The sequence below is a fragment of the Anolis carolinensis genome, chromosome 1, assembly GCF_035594765.1.
Source record: "Anolis carolinensis isolate JA03-04 chromosome 1, rAnoCar3.1.pri, whole genome shotgun sequence".
NCBI classification, from domain to species: Eukaryota; Metazoa; Chordata; class Lepidosauria; order Squamata; family Dactyloidae; genus Anolis; species Anolis carolinensis.
The window spans coordinates 160,144,109-160,160,172 of NC_085841.1; the positions used below are offsets into that span (position 1 = coordinate 160,144,109).

The 16,064-nt window shown below is 39.1% G+C and overlaps 1 protein-coding gene across 2 annotated transcripts in view; it reads left to right on the top strand.

Annotated features, from left to right (window-relative positions):
• plcb1 (phospholipase C beta 1) overlaps nucleotides 1-16,064 on the top strand; it is a 650,154-nt gene that overhangs the window by 414,127 nt on the left and 219,963 nt on the right. For both annotated transcript variants that reach the window (XM_062969114.1, XM_062969113.1), the window contains exons 5-7: nucleotides 2,070-2,149; nucleotides 8,030-8,083; nucleotides 9,431-9,506. In XM_062969114.1, coding sequence (XP_062825184.1) covers nucleotides 2,070-2,149; nucleotides 8,030-8,083; nucleotides 9,431-9,506 — 210 coding nt within the window. The remainder of the gene's footprint in view (nucleotides 1-2,069; nucleotides 2,150-8,029; nucleotides 8,084-9,430; nucleotides 9,507-16,064) is intronic.

Below are 16,064 nucleotides of genomic sequence, written 5' to 3' on the forward strand. Positions count from 1 at the left end.
AGTACCAAAGATGCCAAATGCATGGATCGCAGGAGAAAGGATCTCTGTGTCAAGGAAACCAAAAAGGGGCCTATTTGTGTCTAACTCAGAAATATGACTTTCACAGAGGAGAAGGTTTTCATGACAGCCTGGTCAGATGAGTTTTGCAAGACCATGCTGGGGGCAAGAAAGTGGGAAGTGAAGAGGCATGAAAGACAACTCTCTGGTTTCAAGGTTGGATGATAAGAAAGTTTTCCAAGCTGTCAGCAGAGATGGAAGAATAGGGGTAAGAGTCAAAAGAAGAAAGTTCTATGAACGCAGAACAGTGAATGGTTCAATGCAGTTTCTTAGAGCGTAGGAAGCTTTAATTAAAACATGTGACTCCTACTACGTCAAAGGACTGTAGCATATGATTCTTACATTGCAGTGTTCAAATGAATATAGTCTCTTAATTATCCAGAAGAGAACCATGTACCTTAACATCAGTTAATTACAGGTTTAAATAATAATAATAATAATCCCTGATATGCCCCCCCCGCCCCTGCCCCCCAAATAATCAGATTACGGCTCTTCTCCCTGAGCATGATTGTTTTTTCATGTATACGCCCTTGGGGATTAAACATAATTACAAACCACCATAAAATTAGAGGGGATTAGTTAATAAAATATATTTCTATTGAGGGACTAGCAATCTTGGAGTAGTAGTTGCTAGAGAAAGTAATTCCTTTGACTGCAGATTTGATTCAGGATACATCAATGCACGAGTAGAATCTATATCAAAATATGTCAACTGGTTTCTGCACAATCATGTTCAAATGGAAGTTAGTACGCTACATGTATAGCATTGGTCAGTCTTTTGTAGATCAAGGATGTGGTGAATGCACTCTTGAATTTAAGTCTTTAAAGGAACTGTCTGGGTAGCTCCTTTAAAATTCAGACTATAACCCAGATTCACTGCCTACAACATAAAAGATAAAGGTAAAGGTTTCCCCTGATGTTAAGTCCAGGCATGTCTGACTCTGGGGGTTGGTGCTCATCTCTATTTCTAAGCCAAAGAGCCAGCATTGTCCGTAGACACCTCCAAGGTCATGTGGCCGGCATGACTGCATGGAGCGCCATTACCTTCCCGCCGGAACGGTACCTATTGATCTACTCACATTTGCATGTTTTCGAACTGCTAGGTTGGCAGAAGCTGGAGCTAACAGCAGGCCTACAACATATAAACCACTAAACACTACCGTACAAATGTGAAGAAGCCATTATTTGATTTGTGTCTTTGCAACCAGAAGGTTTCGATGTAATCATTTTATTTACAATATCAAAAGTGTGCTGACATAGGGCAGTGGCGAAGGGAAATAGAGTTGGAAATCAGGAAGTCCCAACTTCAAAGTTCATTTCTGCCATAGACTTATGTGGTAGCCCATCATCTGTGATACAAGAGTAAACATACAAATATCACAGCATTCTTGTAAAGATTCAAGGAAAATGTATCTGAAATATTTGGAAAATACAGAAGCATGTGTGTGGTGTAGTGTTAGACCTGAATTCCTGCTCAGCCATTGAAACCTTTGGTGACTTTGGGCAAGTCACACCCTCTCATCCTAAGAGGAAGGCAGTGGCAAACCTCATAAGAGAGTTTGAGAAGAAAACCCTATGAGAGAGTGGAGTTAACTTGACAGAACATAACAGCAAACAACTCTCCTGATCTACCCTAATATAAGAAGGTCTTGTCCCCTCCTTCAGAACTTAGATTATTTCTTTTGCTTTAATTGTCAGGATCCTCCAGCCACCTTGGCCATTCTTACACCCTCCAAAACATTTCTAAACTGATCTCTCCTTACTTGTACAGTTAGGGCATGATTTCCATTTTTTTTCCTTCCCACATACAAACTTGCAGGTAAACCTGAATGCATTACACTTTTTTGTGTTTTTCAACTAACAACAATGGTTTGACTTTTTAAAGGATCTTAATGGTTGGGTCTATGTGTGCATGCAACATATCTGTTTTGTTGGAATTGAAATCCTGAAGGATTGTGTCTCTGGCTTATATATGGCTGAACATAAACGTCAGTTTCTTTTTCTCCATTTAGGAATGGTCAGAGGAAATCTTCAATCTGGCAACCAACCTGCTGGCACAGAACATGTCAAGGGATGCTTTGCTGGAAAAAGCGTAAGTGACAAAGCACTTATGTTTCAGGGTGTTACCTCTTGATTATTGTGTATCAGTTTCCCTTTTCTTGCTTCAGGTAATCATCCGCAATTGTTTATACGGTGATGAACTGCCCCTTCTGTAAAAATATTTTTCCTCTTTCCCACTGGCTTCCTACTGAGGTGATATCCGTGGACTGTTCTTGTGAATCTCAGCCACAATGATTTCTACATACACAATGTGTATTTTTGCTGATATAACTATAGCACCATGCCTAATATGGCATTTTTTTATGAACAGCTGCACAAGGGAATCATGGTAAGGAACTAGGAAAGTTGGCTTTCACATCAGGGGACTCTGGCCTCATCTAAACTGTCATATAATCCAGTTTCAGAATACAGATTAACTGCATTGAATTGGATTATATGGCAATGTAGATGAAGCCTGTGTGTGGCTCTCCAAATATTAACTGCAACTCCCAGCATGCTTCACTGTTTTATATACAGGCTACAGTTCTTGGGACTGTTCTCAGGAAAGCTGAATAATTCGCATAAATTACCAGATTAACTACTTTTGCCAACTGGAAGACAATTTCTTGTATAAGCAAATATGATTCATGTGAATTCTGGTATGTACGTGTTGCTGATATCTGTGTGGGATTGGCAGTGAAGCAAGAAGGATATGGCATTCATCATGACAACTCTAGAGTTGGTGTAGTTCAGTGGTTCCCAACCTGTGGTCCGTGGACCATCAGCAGTCCCCAAGAACTAAAATATGATCCACAAACTCACCATTACTTCATGGTTGCAACGAGAGTGACTGGTCTTGCAAAACCCTCTTATAGTGCTGAGGCAACTAAGTTGTTGGGAAGGGAGAGATTGACTACCCACGAAAGGTACGACAACAAGCCTCCTGAGTTCTGCTTCTCCTCCTCCTCCCTCTCTCTGAGTGGAGCCATTCCACATGGCACCAGGAAGCGGGTGCTCCTTGGTGTCTTCGTTTTTAGGCCTGTTTCTGGGGTTATTCATGGTGCTGATTCAGAAAATTCCATTGGATAGACCACATCACCTCTAGATTATTAAATATGGTTTTCTGTGGGCAAGCAGATGGAGACTACTGGATGACATATATTCTGTATCAGAAACTAGAGCTGGTGTGGTCTATCCAGTGCAATTTTCTGAATTCACACCCCAAATAACCAAACTGAATCTAAAGTTGACCAAAAACTGATTGCTACTAATGTTGGAGAGTGGTCCCTGGTCAAGTGGTCCCTGGTAAAAAAAAAAAAAAAAGGTTGGGAACCACTGGTGTAGATGAAAATAATAGGGGTTACGATCCCGCAGCCTCAATTTTTCCCCAATTCCAAGAAGACCTGTCTTTCTGTCATCACTACTAACCAATAGTCATAATTGCTAGTACATCCACCATCCTCCAAGAAGGAGACTTACAATATCCTATGGAATCAGAAATTGAACCAGTCTGTTAGGATTCATGTTACTCAGTGGAGTAACTCATAGTGTCATACCCATGGACCTCTTCTCATACCAAAATCATACAACAATATTGTAGCTAGCATGGGGAGGCTGGGCGGGGTGGGGGTGGGGGTTTAACAAGATAAGCAAATATAAAAAACAAGCAACTACAAAAACATCCTGCAGATGAAGTTATGTGATTTGAAGCATCATTGCAATTGGGTTATTAGGATAGCTCTGACTGGAGCGCATGCCCATCAAAAGGTTCAAAAAGCAAATCAGTGAAAAGTTTTAGCCTTCCAAGTAATAGTGATATAATACATGGAAGCTGGACTTACAATAATGTGGTTATATATAAAATTACAGGGATAATTTTATTAATAAATAATACATTTCTAATGAAATAACTGCAACATGACCAACAGAAAATACTGGAAAAGTATTTGTGCCAAATTTAGTCCAGATCCATAGTTGTTTGGGTTCACAATGCTCTCTGGAGGTAAGTGAACTACATCTCCCCCAAACGCTATCAATTCCTCCCAAATCCCTACAGTATTTTCTGTTGGTCATGGGGGTTCTGTGTGGGAAGTTTGGTTCAATTCCATCTTTGGTGGAGTTCAGGATACTCTTTGATTGTAGGTTAACTATAAATCCCAGCAACTACAACTCCCAAATGACAAAATCACCCCCCCCCCAACCCCACCAGTATTCAAATTTGGGCGTATTGGTTTATTTGTGCCAAATTTGGTCCAGTGAATGAAAATATATGCTGCCTCTCAGATATTTACATTACTATTCAGCACAATAGCAAAATTACAGTTATGAAGTGGCAATGAAAATAATTTTATGGTTGAGGGTCACCACAGCATGATGAACTGTATTAAGGGGGTCAGCCATTAGGAAGGTTGAGAACCACTGAACTAGATTGTATGAGTCTACACTGCCAGATAATTTGGGATAAACAGATAATCTGGGATCGGATCCTGGAATATAGGGCAATGTAGATCCAGCCTCAGCCTCTCTGTTGTATGTGCAGAGGGCTCTCCCAAAACCTGGGCAGTAATGCATTACATTATAGATGACAACACTCAAAGTTAGCTCAATCATTCTCACTATGTTATCTATTATTAGTCAAACAATAAAGTGAGTCGGGGTTTCTGTTTCCCCATCTTCTTCTTCATCCTTTGTATCTTGCACTCTCTGGAGAAAAATGTTGCATGTTGATTCAGAGTCTGTGGAACAAAAAATATAGAGGACGTTGATGAGAATATCCTGAATCAAAAATAGTAGGTACATTTCTCCTCCTTCAGATTTAAATAGGAAATACTTAAATATACCTAAGTTTACTTAGCAGATGATTAATCATCAGAGTAGACTGAATTGTATTGAAAACATTACAAGCAACTATGTGTAGCTTTTGGAGAAAGAATGTACATATTACATAGACGTGAATGTGTGTGGCTGTGTTGATGAACCTTTTTTCTGCCCAATATTTTTATGTACCAGAAGCATGTGGCCTCTCTCTCGCACACAGGCACATCCAAATGTCTTCAATTACAACATCTCCCATTAGCCCCACCCAGCATGATTGTGGCATTGGAGCATGGATGCCCGGAGAGCCAATGATTCCTCATCCCTCTTTTGCACCGAATCCTGCCAAGCACCAGCACCACCTGTTGAGCTTTAAATGATTCTTTATCACAAACCTAATAAATCCTTCTAGAAAAAAAAACTGGACTGGGATAATAGTTACAAAAATTGTGCTGGCAAAATGAAGAGCGAAAAGAGCTGGTATCCAAGCTTATAATCTGAGGTGGAAGAATTAGGCCTGCTTGCATTGCTGGTATTTGCCAAGCTGCCTGATGCTTTGACTGGATTAGTTACAGTTATTTTTCTGCCAAGAAAACTGCTAATGTAATTTTCACATGTGATACTGTTGTTTTACTTGGTCAGGGACTCACTGTCTTCAGCCTGTTTTTCCTCTGTAAGCAGTAGTGATATGGGCTCTATCTGCACTACCACATAATGCAATTTGAAACTGGATTATATGATCAGTGTAGACTCAAACTGCATTATATGGAAGTTTAGATGGGGCCATAGTAATGAGGTGGTGAATCCACTTTGGATTTTATTCTATACCTTCAAAAAACTATCCAAACTTTTCAACCCATTTTGGTAAAGGGAAATAGGGCTGCTCTACAAATAACTTATCATCTCTGTTAGGATGGCATTGTAATGAGGGAAGTCTTTCAGCTGTAACATTAGAATTGAGAATCATATGAAATTTAAAAATCACTTTCTATACATGTTCTATTTTTGTTTGCTTCAATGGCTTATTGACTTCCTCTTGCCTTATTTCTGAAATACCGTAGTTCCTTTGATCGTGTTGGGGAACTATTGCGAACATATTTCCAGCTTTCATTCTCCAGTGTTTCCCAAATGAAGAGAGTTCAGGGCATAACATAATGCAGGTATGGGAATGGTGCAGACTATAGCAACAGGCAGACAGGGAGGTGCTGCAAAACTGGTGCACCCCAATCTTGGTGCCCTTTACATTTTTTTTCTGGAGAAAAAAAACATGCATTTTTGACCAACCTTTACTCTCCAGGGAAACTTTTTGTTTTAAAGGCCTCTTTGAAAAAACATCATGAAGCAACAAGTAAATAAGATCAAAATCTAAAACGCTCCTAATAGTGATTAGGATTGAGAAGATTCTATTTCTAATTACAGTGGCCGAGTGTGACCCACCAAAGTCTCAGAGGAATAAAAAATGGCCCTCTGCACCCTGGAATTATGCTCACCCAAAACATAAAGTATCAAAAATACTCTATATAGCATAAATATTCTGACTACCCCAATCTAACCTATCATCTTTTGAGTTTAGGACTTCCAACCTCATTAGATGATCCACCAGAATCATCCAATGGATGGGTGGGAGCAACCCATCGCCCAACGCCCCACGTCGCTCGGCTTCCCACTTACCCCATCCCATGGGGGGGGGGGAGCTCCTGCTGCCTGGCTTCCCCTCATTGATCCAGTGCAACATGGGAAACCTCATGTGTTGCGGCCTCAGCAGCATGTGTCAGTTCCTCTATACTTTATAATAATGGAGCCCTGCCGGAAGTAGTCATGGGATGGGAGTCAGCGGACTCCATCGTAAAACTATAGAGCAGTGGTTCTCAACCCGTGGGTCCTGAGATGTTTTGGCATTCGACTCCCAGAAATCCTAACAGCTGATAAACTGGCTGGGATTTCTGGGTGTTATAGGCCAAAACACCTGGGGACCCACAGGTTGAGAACCACTGCTATAGAGGAACTAGTGCATGCCACCGAAAAGTGTGATGAGATCGATAGAGAATGCATTAATACTAAACTATGCTTCGCAGCTTTATTTAAATTGTTTGAGATACCCATTATAGATCATATCCCATTCATTTTTTCATTTTGTCAGTGATAGGTAATTCACTATCCTCCAGATGTTGTTCAGGTGCACTTACCATCCCTCCTAGGTAGCATTATCAGCAGTGGAAGCTGATGGGAGTGACAGTCCAAAAACATCTGGAGGGCCACAGATTGTTTATCCCTTGATTGTATACAAGCCATTAACTGGGGACAGCTCGTGTATGACATAGTTAAAGCCATTGTAACTGGTTATGTGAGTCTACTCTGTGTCTTGTGTTTCAGGAAGCGTTGGTTGTACTTCAGACTTACCTAAAGCTCTCCACTTTCTGTCTGCCCCACCAGTAGTGTCCTTTAGCTGTCCCCTGAGCTCTGTGGGATCTGTGGGAATTGTTTGTTGTCAATAATCAGATCATGAGGGCAGGAGCTGATTCTGTGACTTTCCCACAGAATCTGCACATATACCCAATACCAGTCCCATGGGGAAAAAACACAGGTGATTGGCCTCTGCCAGCATGGCTGCATTGTCTAAACACTCTCCCAGCCCCATGAGAATTGATTACGGGGAAGTGGATCCCATGCAGCTAAGAGAACGTCTCACGGGCAACACTGATGCTAGTGACTCACTGCAGCATATTTTTACCCCAAACAACTCAGATGAATCCTCACAATATCTGTACTCACCCCCCATTGCAAGCCATGAGCCCTTAAAGTGCATTATGTATCATTGAAGAACACTGCTTAAGAAATGTGTCTTGGCAAAGTTCCATTTTCAGTGCACCTCCCTGGAGGGATGTGTGATTGCTCTCAAAATCTGCACTTGGAGATGTCATTACAAGTAAAGATAACTTGCTCGAGGTTTCAAGTCATTAAGCTTTTCTTGGAAAACGATGAAGCTTGAGAGATTATGATTTTCTTCTTCAAAAGAACAAAGTTCAGGGTTATTTTATGGTCAACACTGTAGAAAAAAATCAACTCGTGAATTGTGGTTGTCATGCGTTTTTGATCGGCACATTTTTCTTTTCTCTAGATACACAAAACTTAAATTGCAAGTGACTACAGAGGGACGTATTCCTTTGAAGAAGTAAGTTATGTTCCATTAGGGTGTTTGAGTTTTTAAAAGAAGTATTTCAAGCCAATGTATTTTACAGTCCAGTGTTATATTCCTTCTTCAAATGGAGAATATTTGTTTTACATTGGGCCTAGTTCTCTCTGCAGCCATCCAGCTGTGTATGCGTTGTACCACTCATAGGCAGGCTCATATGATCAGTAAAAGAAAAGAAAACATTAAAAACTGCATGTCAGGGGGAAAGCTATTTTTGAGCACTTTGAGTTTCTTAGTATTGTATTTATACTTAAGGGCACATTGAGTCATGTGATTTCCCCAACAGCAGCTGGCAATGGTGCAGGCCAGACTAAAGGTGATCACCTTAGCCAGAATTAGGTTTGGGTCATCTGGAGTTGAACTATTCCAAGTTGCATCTCCCAGAGTAGAATATAATTACCCTTTTTTGTCTCTTCTCTGAATTTTCTGATGTGGTGCCCCATAAAAATGCACGTGTTAGGGGAAATATTGAAGAAAAAATGATTACAGTAGAAGAATTGCACACGTTAAGAATGTTTAACAAAACATAGATTCAATTTTGAACATGCATTTGTTGCATGAATCTCTCTTAGTCTATGAAATTTTGTGTGAATTAGGAGAAGCACATACAATAATGCATGCGGAGTTTCACAAGAAATTGTAACCAATAAATAGTGCTGAGATGGGACAGAACAAACATATGTTTCACTAGTTCTAACAGCTGTAGAAACAAAATTAGCCAGCCTCTGATTTGGCAATAGAGCATCTGTAAGGCAATTCGATTTATAGCTGTTCAAAGAACAACATGAATCCTACCAGAATGTAGGTGGTTCTCCATGTTGTATTAATGCATATCTAAAAATATAAACAGTGCTTAATGACAAATGACATAGGCATACTAGAGATTCAAATCAGATAGCTGAAGTTGCGTGTGGCCTCTTGTCATGTATCTGTGCGGTGGCAAACTTGGTTTGTTGCTAAGTAATATATTCCAAGAAAAAAGGACTAAGGAGTTAAACATGCTATCTGATACTAAAACCAGATGATAGATGAGGACTTGGAAAACTTACCCCTTTGGATTACAAGTGCCAGTATTCCCTAGACAGCATGATTGTTTTCTGTGAGTTGTAGGTGAAAATATATGTTCATGGTCTACAGAGAATATGTTGAGAAACCCCTTGGCAGCTGGGCAGATTTCATATGGGAGAAGACCAACATTCATAACCTGATACCAGACTATTTTGAGCTGTATACATCAGTGTAAACAGTTGAATTGTTTTCCCAACAGGCATATTGGATACCAATGTAGATCTTTATTGCGTTCCCTCCCTCTTTCTCACTTTGCAGCATTTATCGTTTGTTCTCCTCGGACCGAAAGCGTGTTGAGACTGCATTGGAAGCTTGTAATCTTCCCTCTGCCAGGGTAAGCAATGGATTTTTCCCTCCCACTTCTGATAGGAAATGTTACCTTATATCCTATAGTTTTGAATTCCAATGAACCACCTGTCATTTCTGCTCTTGGCTTGTTCATTAACTATTGACAGACTTGCATTTGGGGGTCCTTGTATGTAATGGACACTCTGACTTTCACATGTGACTCAGATTTGATATATATTGCTGTGCCTCCATACAATAGTCTCATGCAAGATATAGAAATGTAAATATAGCTCCAGAAATGTAGGTTGTTACTATATTCAGTAACTTTAAGCATCATGTCACAGTGGCAGCTGCTGGTGAGTAAATGAATCTGTTCTCGGCTTCAAGTCTGTACTTTGAAGAAATTATCTAGGATGCTGGACCTGTTTAGGAGACAGGGTTCAATACCTGGGATACTGCAGTTCTGACAAAATCCCAGAATAGATGGACCGCTAACAAATATAACACCTTTCTTTTATCTGCTCCTCCAAAGCAGCAGAAATACTTATTTTCACATCTGTGTAAGAGATACTCTAGCAATGAAATACAAAAAAATTGCTAAGAAGGCCCTTTGGTTTTCAATGGGACTTCTTCCAGTGTAAGTATGTTTAGGGTTGTAGGTTAGAGAAGAGATATTGTGAGCCCAAATGTGCTGAAAGGTTTGCAAGAAAGTTGTTGTTGAAAACACATTTTTGTGAGGAGAGTAGAAAAGGAGGGACTGACTGAAAGTAGCCTCCAGTTTTACATTGGTTCTTGAGAAGATGAATTCCTGTTTATCCTAAGTTTTCGGAAGTTTGGCTAGGCAAAACCAAAGAGAATACTGATATTTTCCCCCTTGAATGTTACTATCTTCCCATATTTGTTATGCCTGTTTAAGAAAAACATAAAAACGAAACTACAGCCAGGAAAAGAAATTGTATATAGACTGGTGAAGATAATTGTGAAAACAATGCCTTGTTATCAGTCATAGACCAAGAAAAAACTGGTTTTGTCCTAAAACTGTTCTGCAAATTTAAATAATTTAAAATAAAAAGCAGTTCTGTCCTTAATTTACTGAAGAATTAGCATTTAAAATGGAGAATGGATCCCTTTTATAGCTTATCCATCATAAAGCATCAAATATTTACTGGTAGTTATGTAACATTGACTTTTCACTTGTAATCATAAGATGAAGTATTGGGGAAAGGCACTTGGTTTGTTTAAAACGGTGGTATGTATTGCTTACTAGTGTATGGTGTATACCAAGCAGGAAATAAAAAGAAACATGGCATGCAACAAGCAACACATTATTTGAATGGTAGCAAATCTCCAAACTATTGTGTGTATTGCATATTCCAAACACCAGCAATTTGTCTGTGTACGTAATTCAAAGTCAACAAGAACCCAATCAGCCATCTCAAAGTTTCTCATATGAATTGGGCAAGTGGGCAGTCAGCTAATAAAAATTAGCATTATGACTGCTGCTGTTGCAGGGAACACATGGTATGGCATCAAGCTTGGATATATTTGATGTATTCAGAAAAAATATAGAAGCCATAGCTTTAGGCCCCTACTACACCACCATATAATCCAGTTCAAAGCAGATAATCTGGATTTTATATGACAGTGTAGAAGAGTCCACAGTTGCATGTGTTGAGGTCCTCCATTCTTAATATTCTGTACTTTATTAAGGCTGCATGCTTCTAACAAAAAGGAAAATCTATATAAAGTCTAAATCTTAGCTTCATGTTCATTTCACTCTCATTAAAAAGCATTTTATACAATTGATTTGAGCTATTTTAAGCAGCTGTACTCAAGCAAGAACAAAAAGAAGTCAGAGTCCCTCAAAATCAGCTGGAAACTGTTAGGTAACAACTGGGGGCAAAGTTCATAAACTGCTTAAAGAGAAGAGTTGAAAAACTGGAATTGTCATTTGATGAGCATAGAGTAATGAATAAGCACCATATAAACTGTTCTCATATTAAAAATTGTTTCAGTTGTTAATTTTGATCTAATTGTTTGATAAGCATTTTTGGACACAGAGCAAGAACATTAGGGTATCTCCTTTTTCCCAGAAAAGAAAATTGATTTTTAAAAAAATACCAAAGATTTTAAGTTATATAATATCCCTTGGGATACTGGAACCGTAGGCAGCAGTAAATGAACACTGGGCAGCTAGGTGGGAAGCATGCTCAGAATTTAAACTGGAGTACAAGGTAGAAAATTTGGAACATTTCATTTTCTAGTATTTACCAGTATTTTAAAGTAGTACTGCAGTCCCACCTTTTCTGCCAGCCTTTCTAGTATTACTTGGAAAAATTGCCAAATAAAGTAAAATACAATAGTTTATGAACACAACAGATTGAAAACAGCAGCAAAGGTGTACTGATGAGTTCCAGAAATGCTGTAAGTTGTTTTCTGTTGTTTTTTTCTTTCCAAATGCAGAAAAACCATAAAACTAGACACTTAGGTCCAAACTAGATTTAAGGAAAGTGGGTATTTTTTTCTTACTCACAACATGATTACATTAAAGATGAATGCCTTACAGCCTACATATGCAAACTGTGTCCATGTTTATCTCATAGTGACAGATCTAAAAACAAATCATGCTAAATGCAAGATACATTAATGAGGGGGAAATCCAGGAGTGTGAAAAACAGTTACTCGAGAGGGTAACTCTGCAAAGCACTAGTTTGACATTAAATAAATGTATATATGAAGGATGTGAGATCTACAATTGATACATTATCCATGAAAAAGCCCTGTGCTTGTGGCAGCCATCCATATCATATCTGAAGATGCGGATATCAAAAGCAGGACTGCAACTAAACTTTTAATGAGTGAGTTATATACATGAGAAAAGAAGCAGTCTTTCAGAAATGCCTTTCCCAGCCTCTTGGAGCTTTATTTGTCAAGACCGTTGGCACTTGGCATTGTATTGCATTGTCTTTCTTATCCCAGATAAAAGCTTCATAGGGCGCTTTTAGACAGCCCTCAACATTTTTAAAACTCACTTTGGCGGGGGTTTGAGTCCTCCCCCCGCCCAAAAAAAAATCCCAGGATTCTTCGGATATGTGTGTGTCTACATGCCATCCCAATAACAATTGGGATGGTTTTGCAGCCTCCCCAAAAATAAAAAATAAAATCATCTTACCCAGCCGCTATTATTTTCCTACTCGCACCCTCCTGATGTGAAGTAATGATGTGCCAGGAGAGTGTGAGGAGGAAGATACTGGCAACCAGCTAAGTTTTTAAAAAACTTTTTGGGGGTGGTTTTGGGGTTTGGAGGGAGAGGCATGATGTGGCCCCCAGGCCCAAACCACACAGGGCCGCACCTGCTAAGACCAGGATCTTACCTAAGATCTAGATCAGTGGTTCTCAACCTGGGGTCCCCAGATGTTTTTGGCCTTCAACTCCCAGAAATCCTAACAGCTGGTAAACTGGCAAGGATTTCTGAGACTTATAGGCCAAAACACCTGGGGACCCACAGGTTGAGAATCACTGGTCTAGTCTGACCCAACTGTTGTATTATTTGTTGTGGTTCCCCACCTCCATTTCCAGGGAGAGACAGGTAAGAAATCATCATCCTCATCTACCTGGCTAGACAGGTCCTCTTTCTTACAAATTGCATGAGTCCAGCAGATTTAGAAAAAAAATGAACCTTTAACTGTCTTAAAAATTACGTTTCAACATTTAATCACTCAAATTTGTCATGACATTTGGGTTGTGTCTTCCCCTTAGCAAAAACCATATTTCTGTCCATCATCAGCTACTCACCGTTTATTTTTGCCTTGAATTTTTTTGTGTTGTCCTTGAACTTCATGGTAATTTTTGTATGTCTAAACATTTCTTAATATTTCTGGGTGGGTGTTTAAGGTATATTGGGTAAGGTTCTCTGTCATCAGTGTTTAATGGCTGGTGTCCTGTCCTAGTGACCTTCCTTAAATAGAGAGGAATAAATATTTCCAGTATCCTGAGGGAAACAAGAGATGACACCAAGAGTAACAGCTGGCAACATGCACCCTGTCAAAGGATATTATTTAGTGCAGAAAAGCTGAATGAAAATATTTCATTCACAATAGCCTGGGGATACTATCAGCTCTCTCGCTCTTCAGAGGCAGCATGTTTTTGAATTAGTCAGATTTGATTTCTTGTGTTTTAAAATTAAAAAGCCCTGAGAATCTGATTGAAAGGTATAATTATATACATGGCAATAATACATAAATGAAAATAAGCAGCAACTTTGCCTGCAAGTTTTATTTCAGATTATGGAGGAGTTCCACGAAGAGAAAATGAGATACTTGCATTGAGTGGGCAACCAATGGTTCTAGGGATTGGGCCACAAAACCAATCCATCTTGCCAATACACCCAGTGGTTAAGGATGACACTTGTGCTGCAGCAATATCCAGAAATCTGCAGCAATATCCAGAAATCTACAAGTTGTAGCATATTCTATAAAAACTCAGTCAAATCACAGTTTGGGAGCATTGTAGTCAAGGCACTACCAGAGTGATTTTATTTGATCAAAGGTAGCCACTTGCCTAAAATCTGAATGTAGTAATACCTGAAATATGCCTGAACTAGGCATATCCTAGTCCTAAATATGTGAAGAGTAGAAAGGTGTAATACCACCTGAATATATATGTTTTGCCAACTCCTGTCATAGATACAACAAATGATAGCAAACATAGTCACAATTCCCCTTTTCTAGTAATATGACTAAATGATAGTGTAAAGGAGGTAATTTCAAGTATGACAAATTGTAAGTTGATCCAGTGCTTTTCTGTTAGGGAGCCTAAAGAAAATGGGTTTAGAACAGAGATGTGTAGCCTTTGATCCTCCAGGTGTTTTATAGCTGAAATCCCAAAAGACTCTGTCAGCATGGCCTTCAAGTTACAAACAAGATAGATTCTGTAGGTTTGTTCGTAAGTTGGATTTGTTTGTAAGTCGAAACAGGTACATTTTAAAGTGTAAATCCAGCCAAAAAGTATATATTTTTTAAAGCTTTGGATAGCATAGGGAAGGGTTAACACCTCTGTGGTGTTTGTTTTGCTGTCTGTGCCCCTGTGATAATTCAATTTTAAAATATTTGGCTTGTTATGGAAGCAGTGGTTGGTGATAAAACTTCGGTGGAGACACCTTTTTCCAATGATAAATCTTTCAGGAGTGGATTTCCCTTCCTAGGAGGAGATTTCTCTCACGCCCTGTTGTCTCACCCCCATTCTTAATTTTGAGTCATTTGTAAGTCAAATGTTTGTTACTCGGGGACTGCCTGTATAAATAGATCCCGAGAGCTGAGGTCCAAAAAATCTCAAAAACCAAAGGCTTAGTGTAACTGGGCTAAGACTATGGCAACAAGGGATGGCTGTAACTGGGCTGCTGCCACTGGAATACTTTGTTCTAAAACAGATGACTATATCATGTTTGCAACAGTAATTTGAGCATGAGATATTTTTCTTCAGAGAAAAGATGTAGGACTTCATATATTTTTCTGTATCAGGTAAGAATAACCATTTTAAACCCCATTTCTGTTTGAAAGGCATAAAGAAAGAACTATGCAGTTTTCAAAAGCCATTCTCAGGACTTATTCTTATACAAAAATGCTTGTGGTCTTTTGTGTAGAAAATTGCATCTTGTGCAAAAAACATTTCTGCACAGAAAACATGTTTCCTACAGTGTTTTCTATGTTGAAATATTGTTTTCTGCACATATATATATTTTGTGCAGAAAATGTTTTCTGCATAGAAGTGTTTTCTGCACATAAAATGAGTCCCCCCATGTACATTTTTCAGGTAATTCAGTTTATAATGCAAAGATTCCCCTCCTCTCCACTGATCCTGACAGTTATTCTATTGCTCTTTTTGGGAGAAGGCACAGGTATTTTTGAATATTGTTGACATCCCTACTTCAAATGATGGCTCAGAGTTTTCTTCTATAAACGATGGGGAAACTGTGACCTTGTTAGCCCTCCTAGACTCTTCTATGATGAGAGAAGGTCACAGATTTCTCTGGTGTATTGGTAGTAGAATGCCATGCTTTCTGTGATTTTATATTTTTTTTACACCATTGACTGAATTTTTATACATTTTTCTCTTCGTTACACTTCTAAGTCTGAATATAGAGAGTGAGTTTCACAGCTGAGGCATTGCCTTGACAAGGTTAACTCAAGCAGAGTAAAAGTGATCTTATTTTATACCCTGTAGCTATCTCAGCTGCTCAGTTCAGTTCACAAATGATAATACTATGTAGCAAGTGTGCAACATGAAATGGGTTGAACAGTTACAGTACATCTGAGGACCTAGTCTGCTGGTCATGCTCAGTATTCATGCATGTGTGCACAAATTGTATTAGAATTTAGTGTTTTGAAACAGAAAGCTCATCCCTGTAGAATGTATTAGATTTATAGCCACTGTTCCAATACATGGAGATGCAAACTGGGAAATGTCACAACATGCTCTAATGCTGTTTACATCAGAAGCAGATCTCAATATGCTACACAGATTTTACTTTCCAGTAAATAGACACAGTTTTGTGACATAATGTGATCTGTTGAGTCTGGGATGGACAATCTCTAGGGTTGGGAAG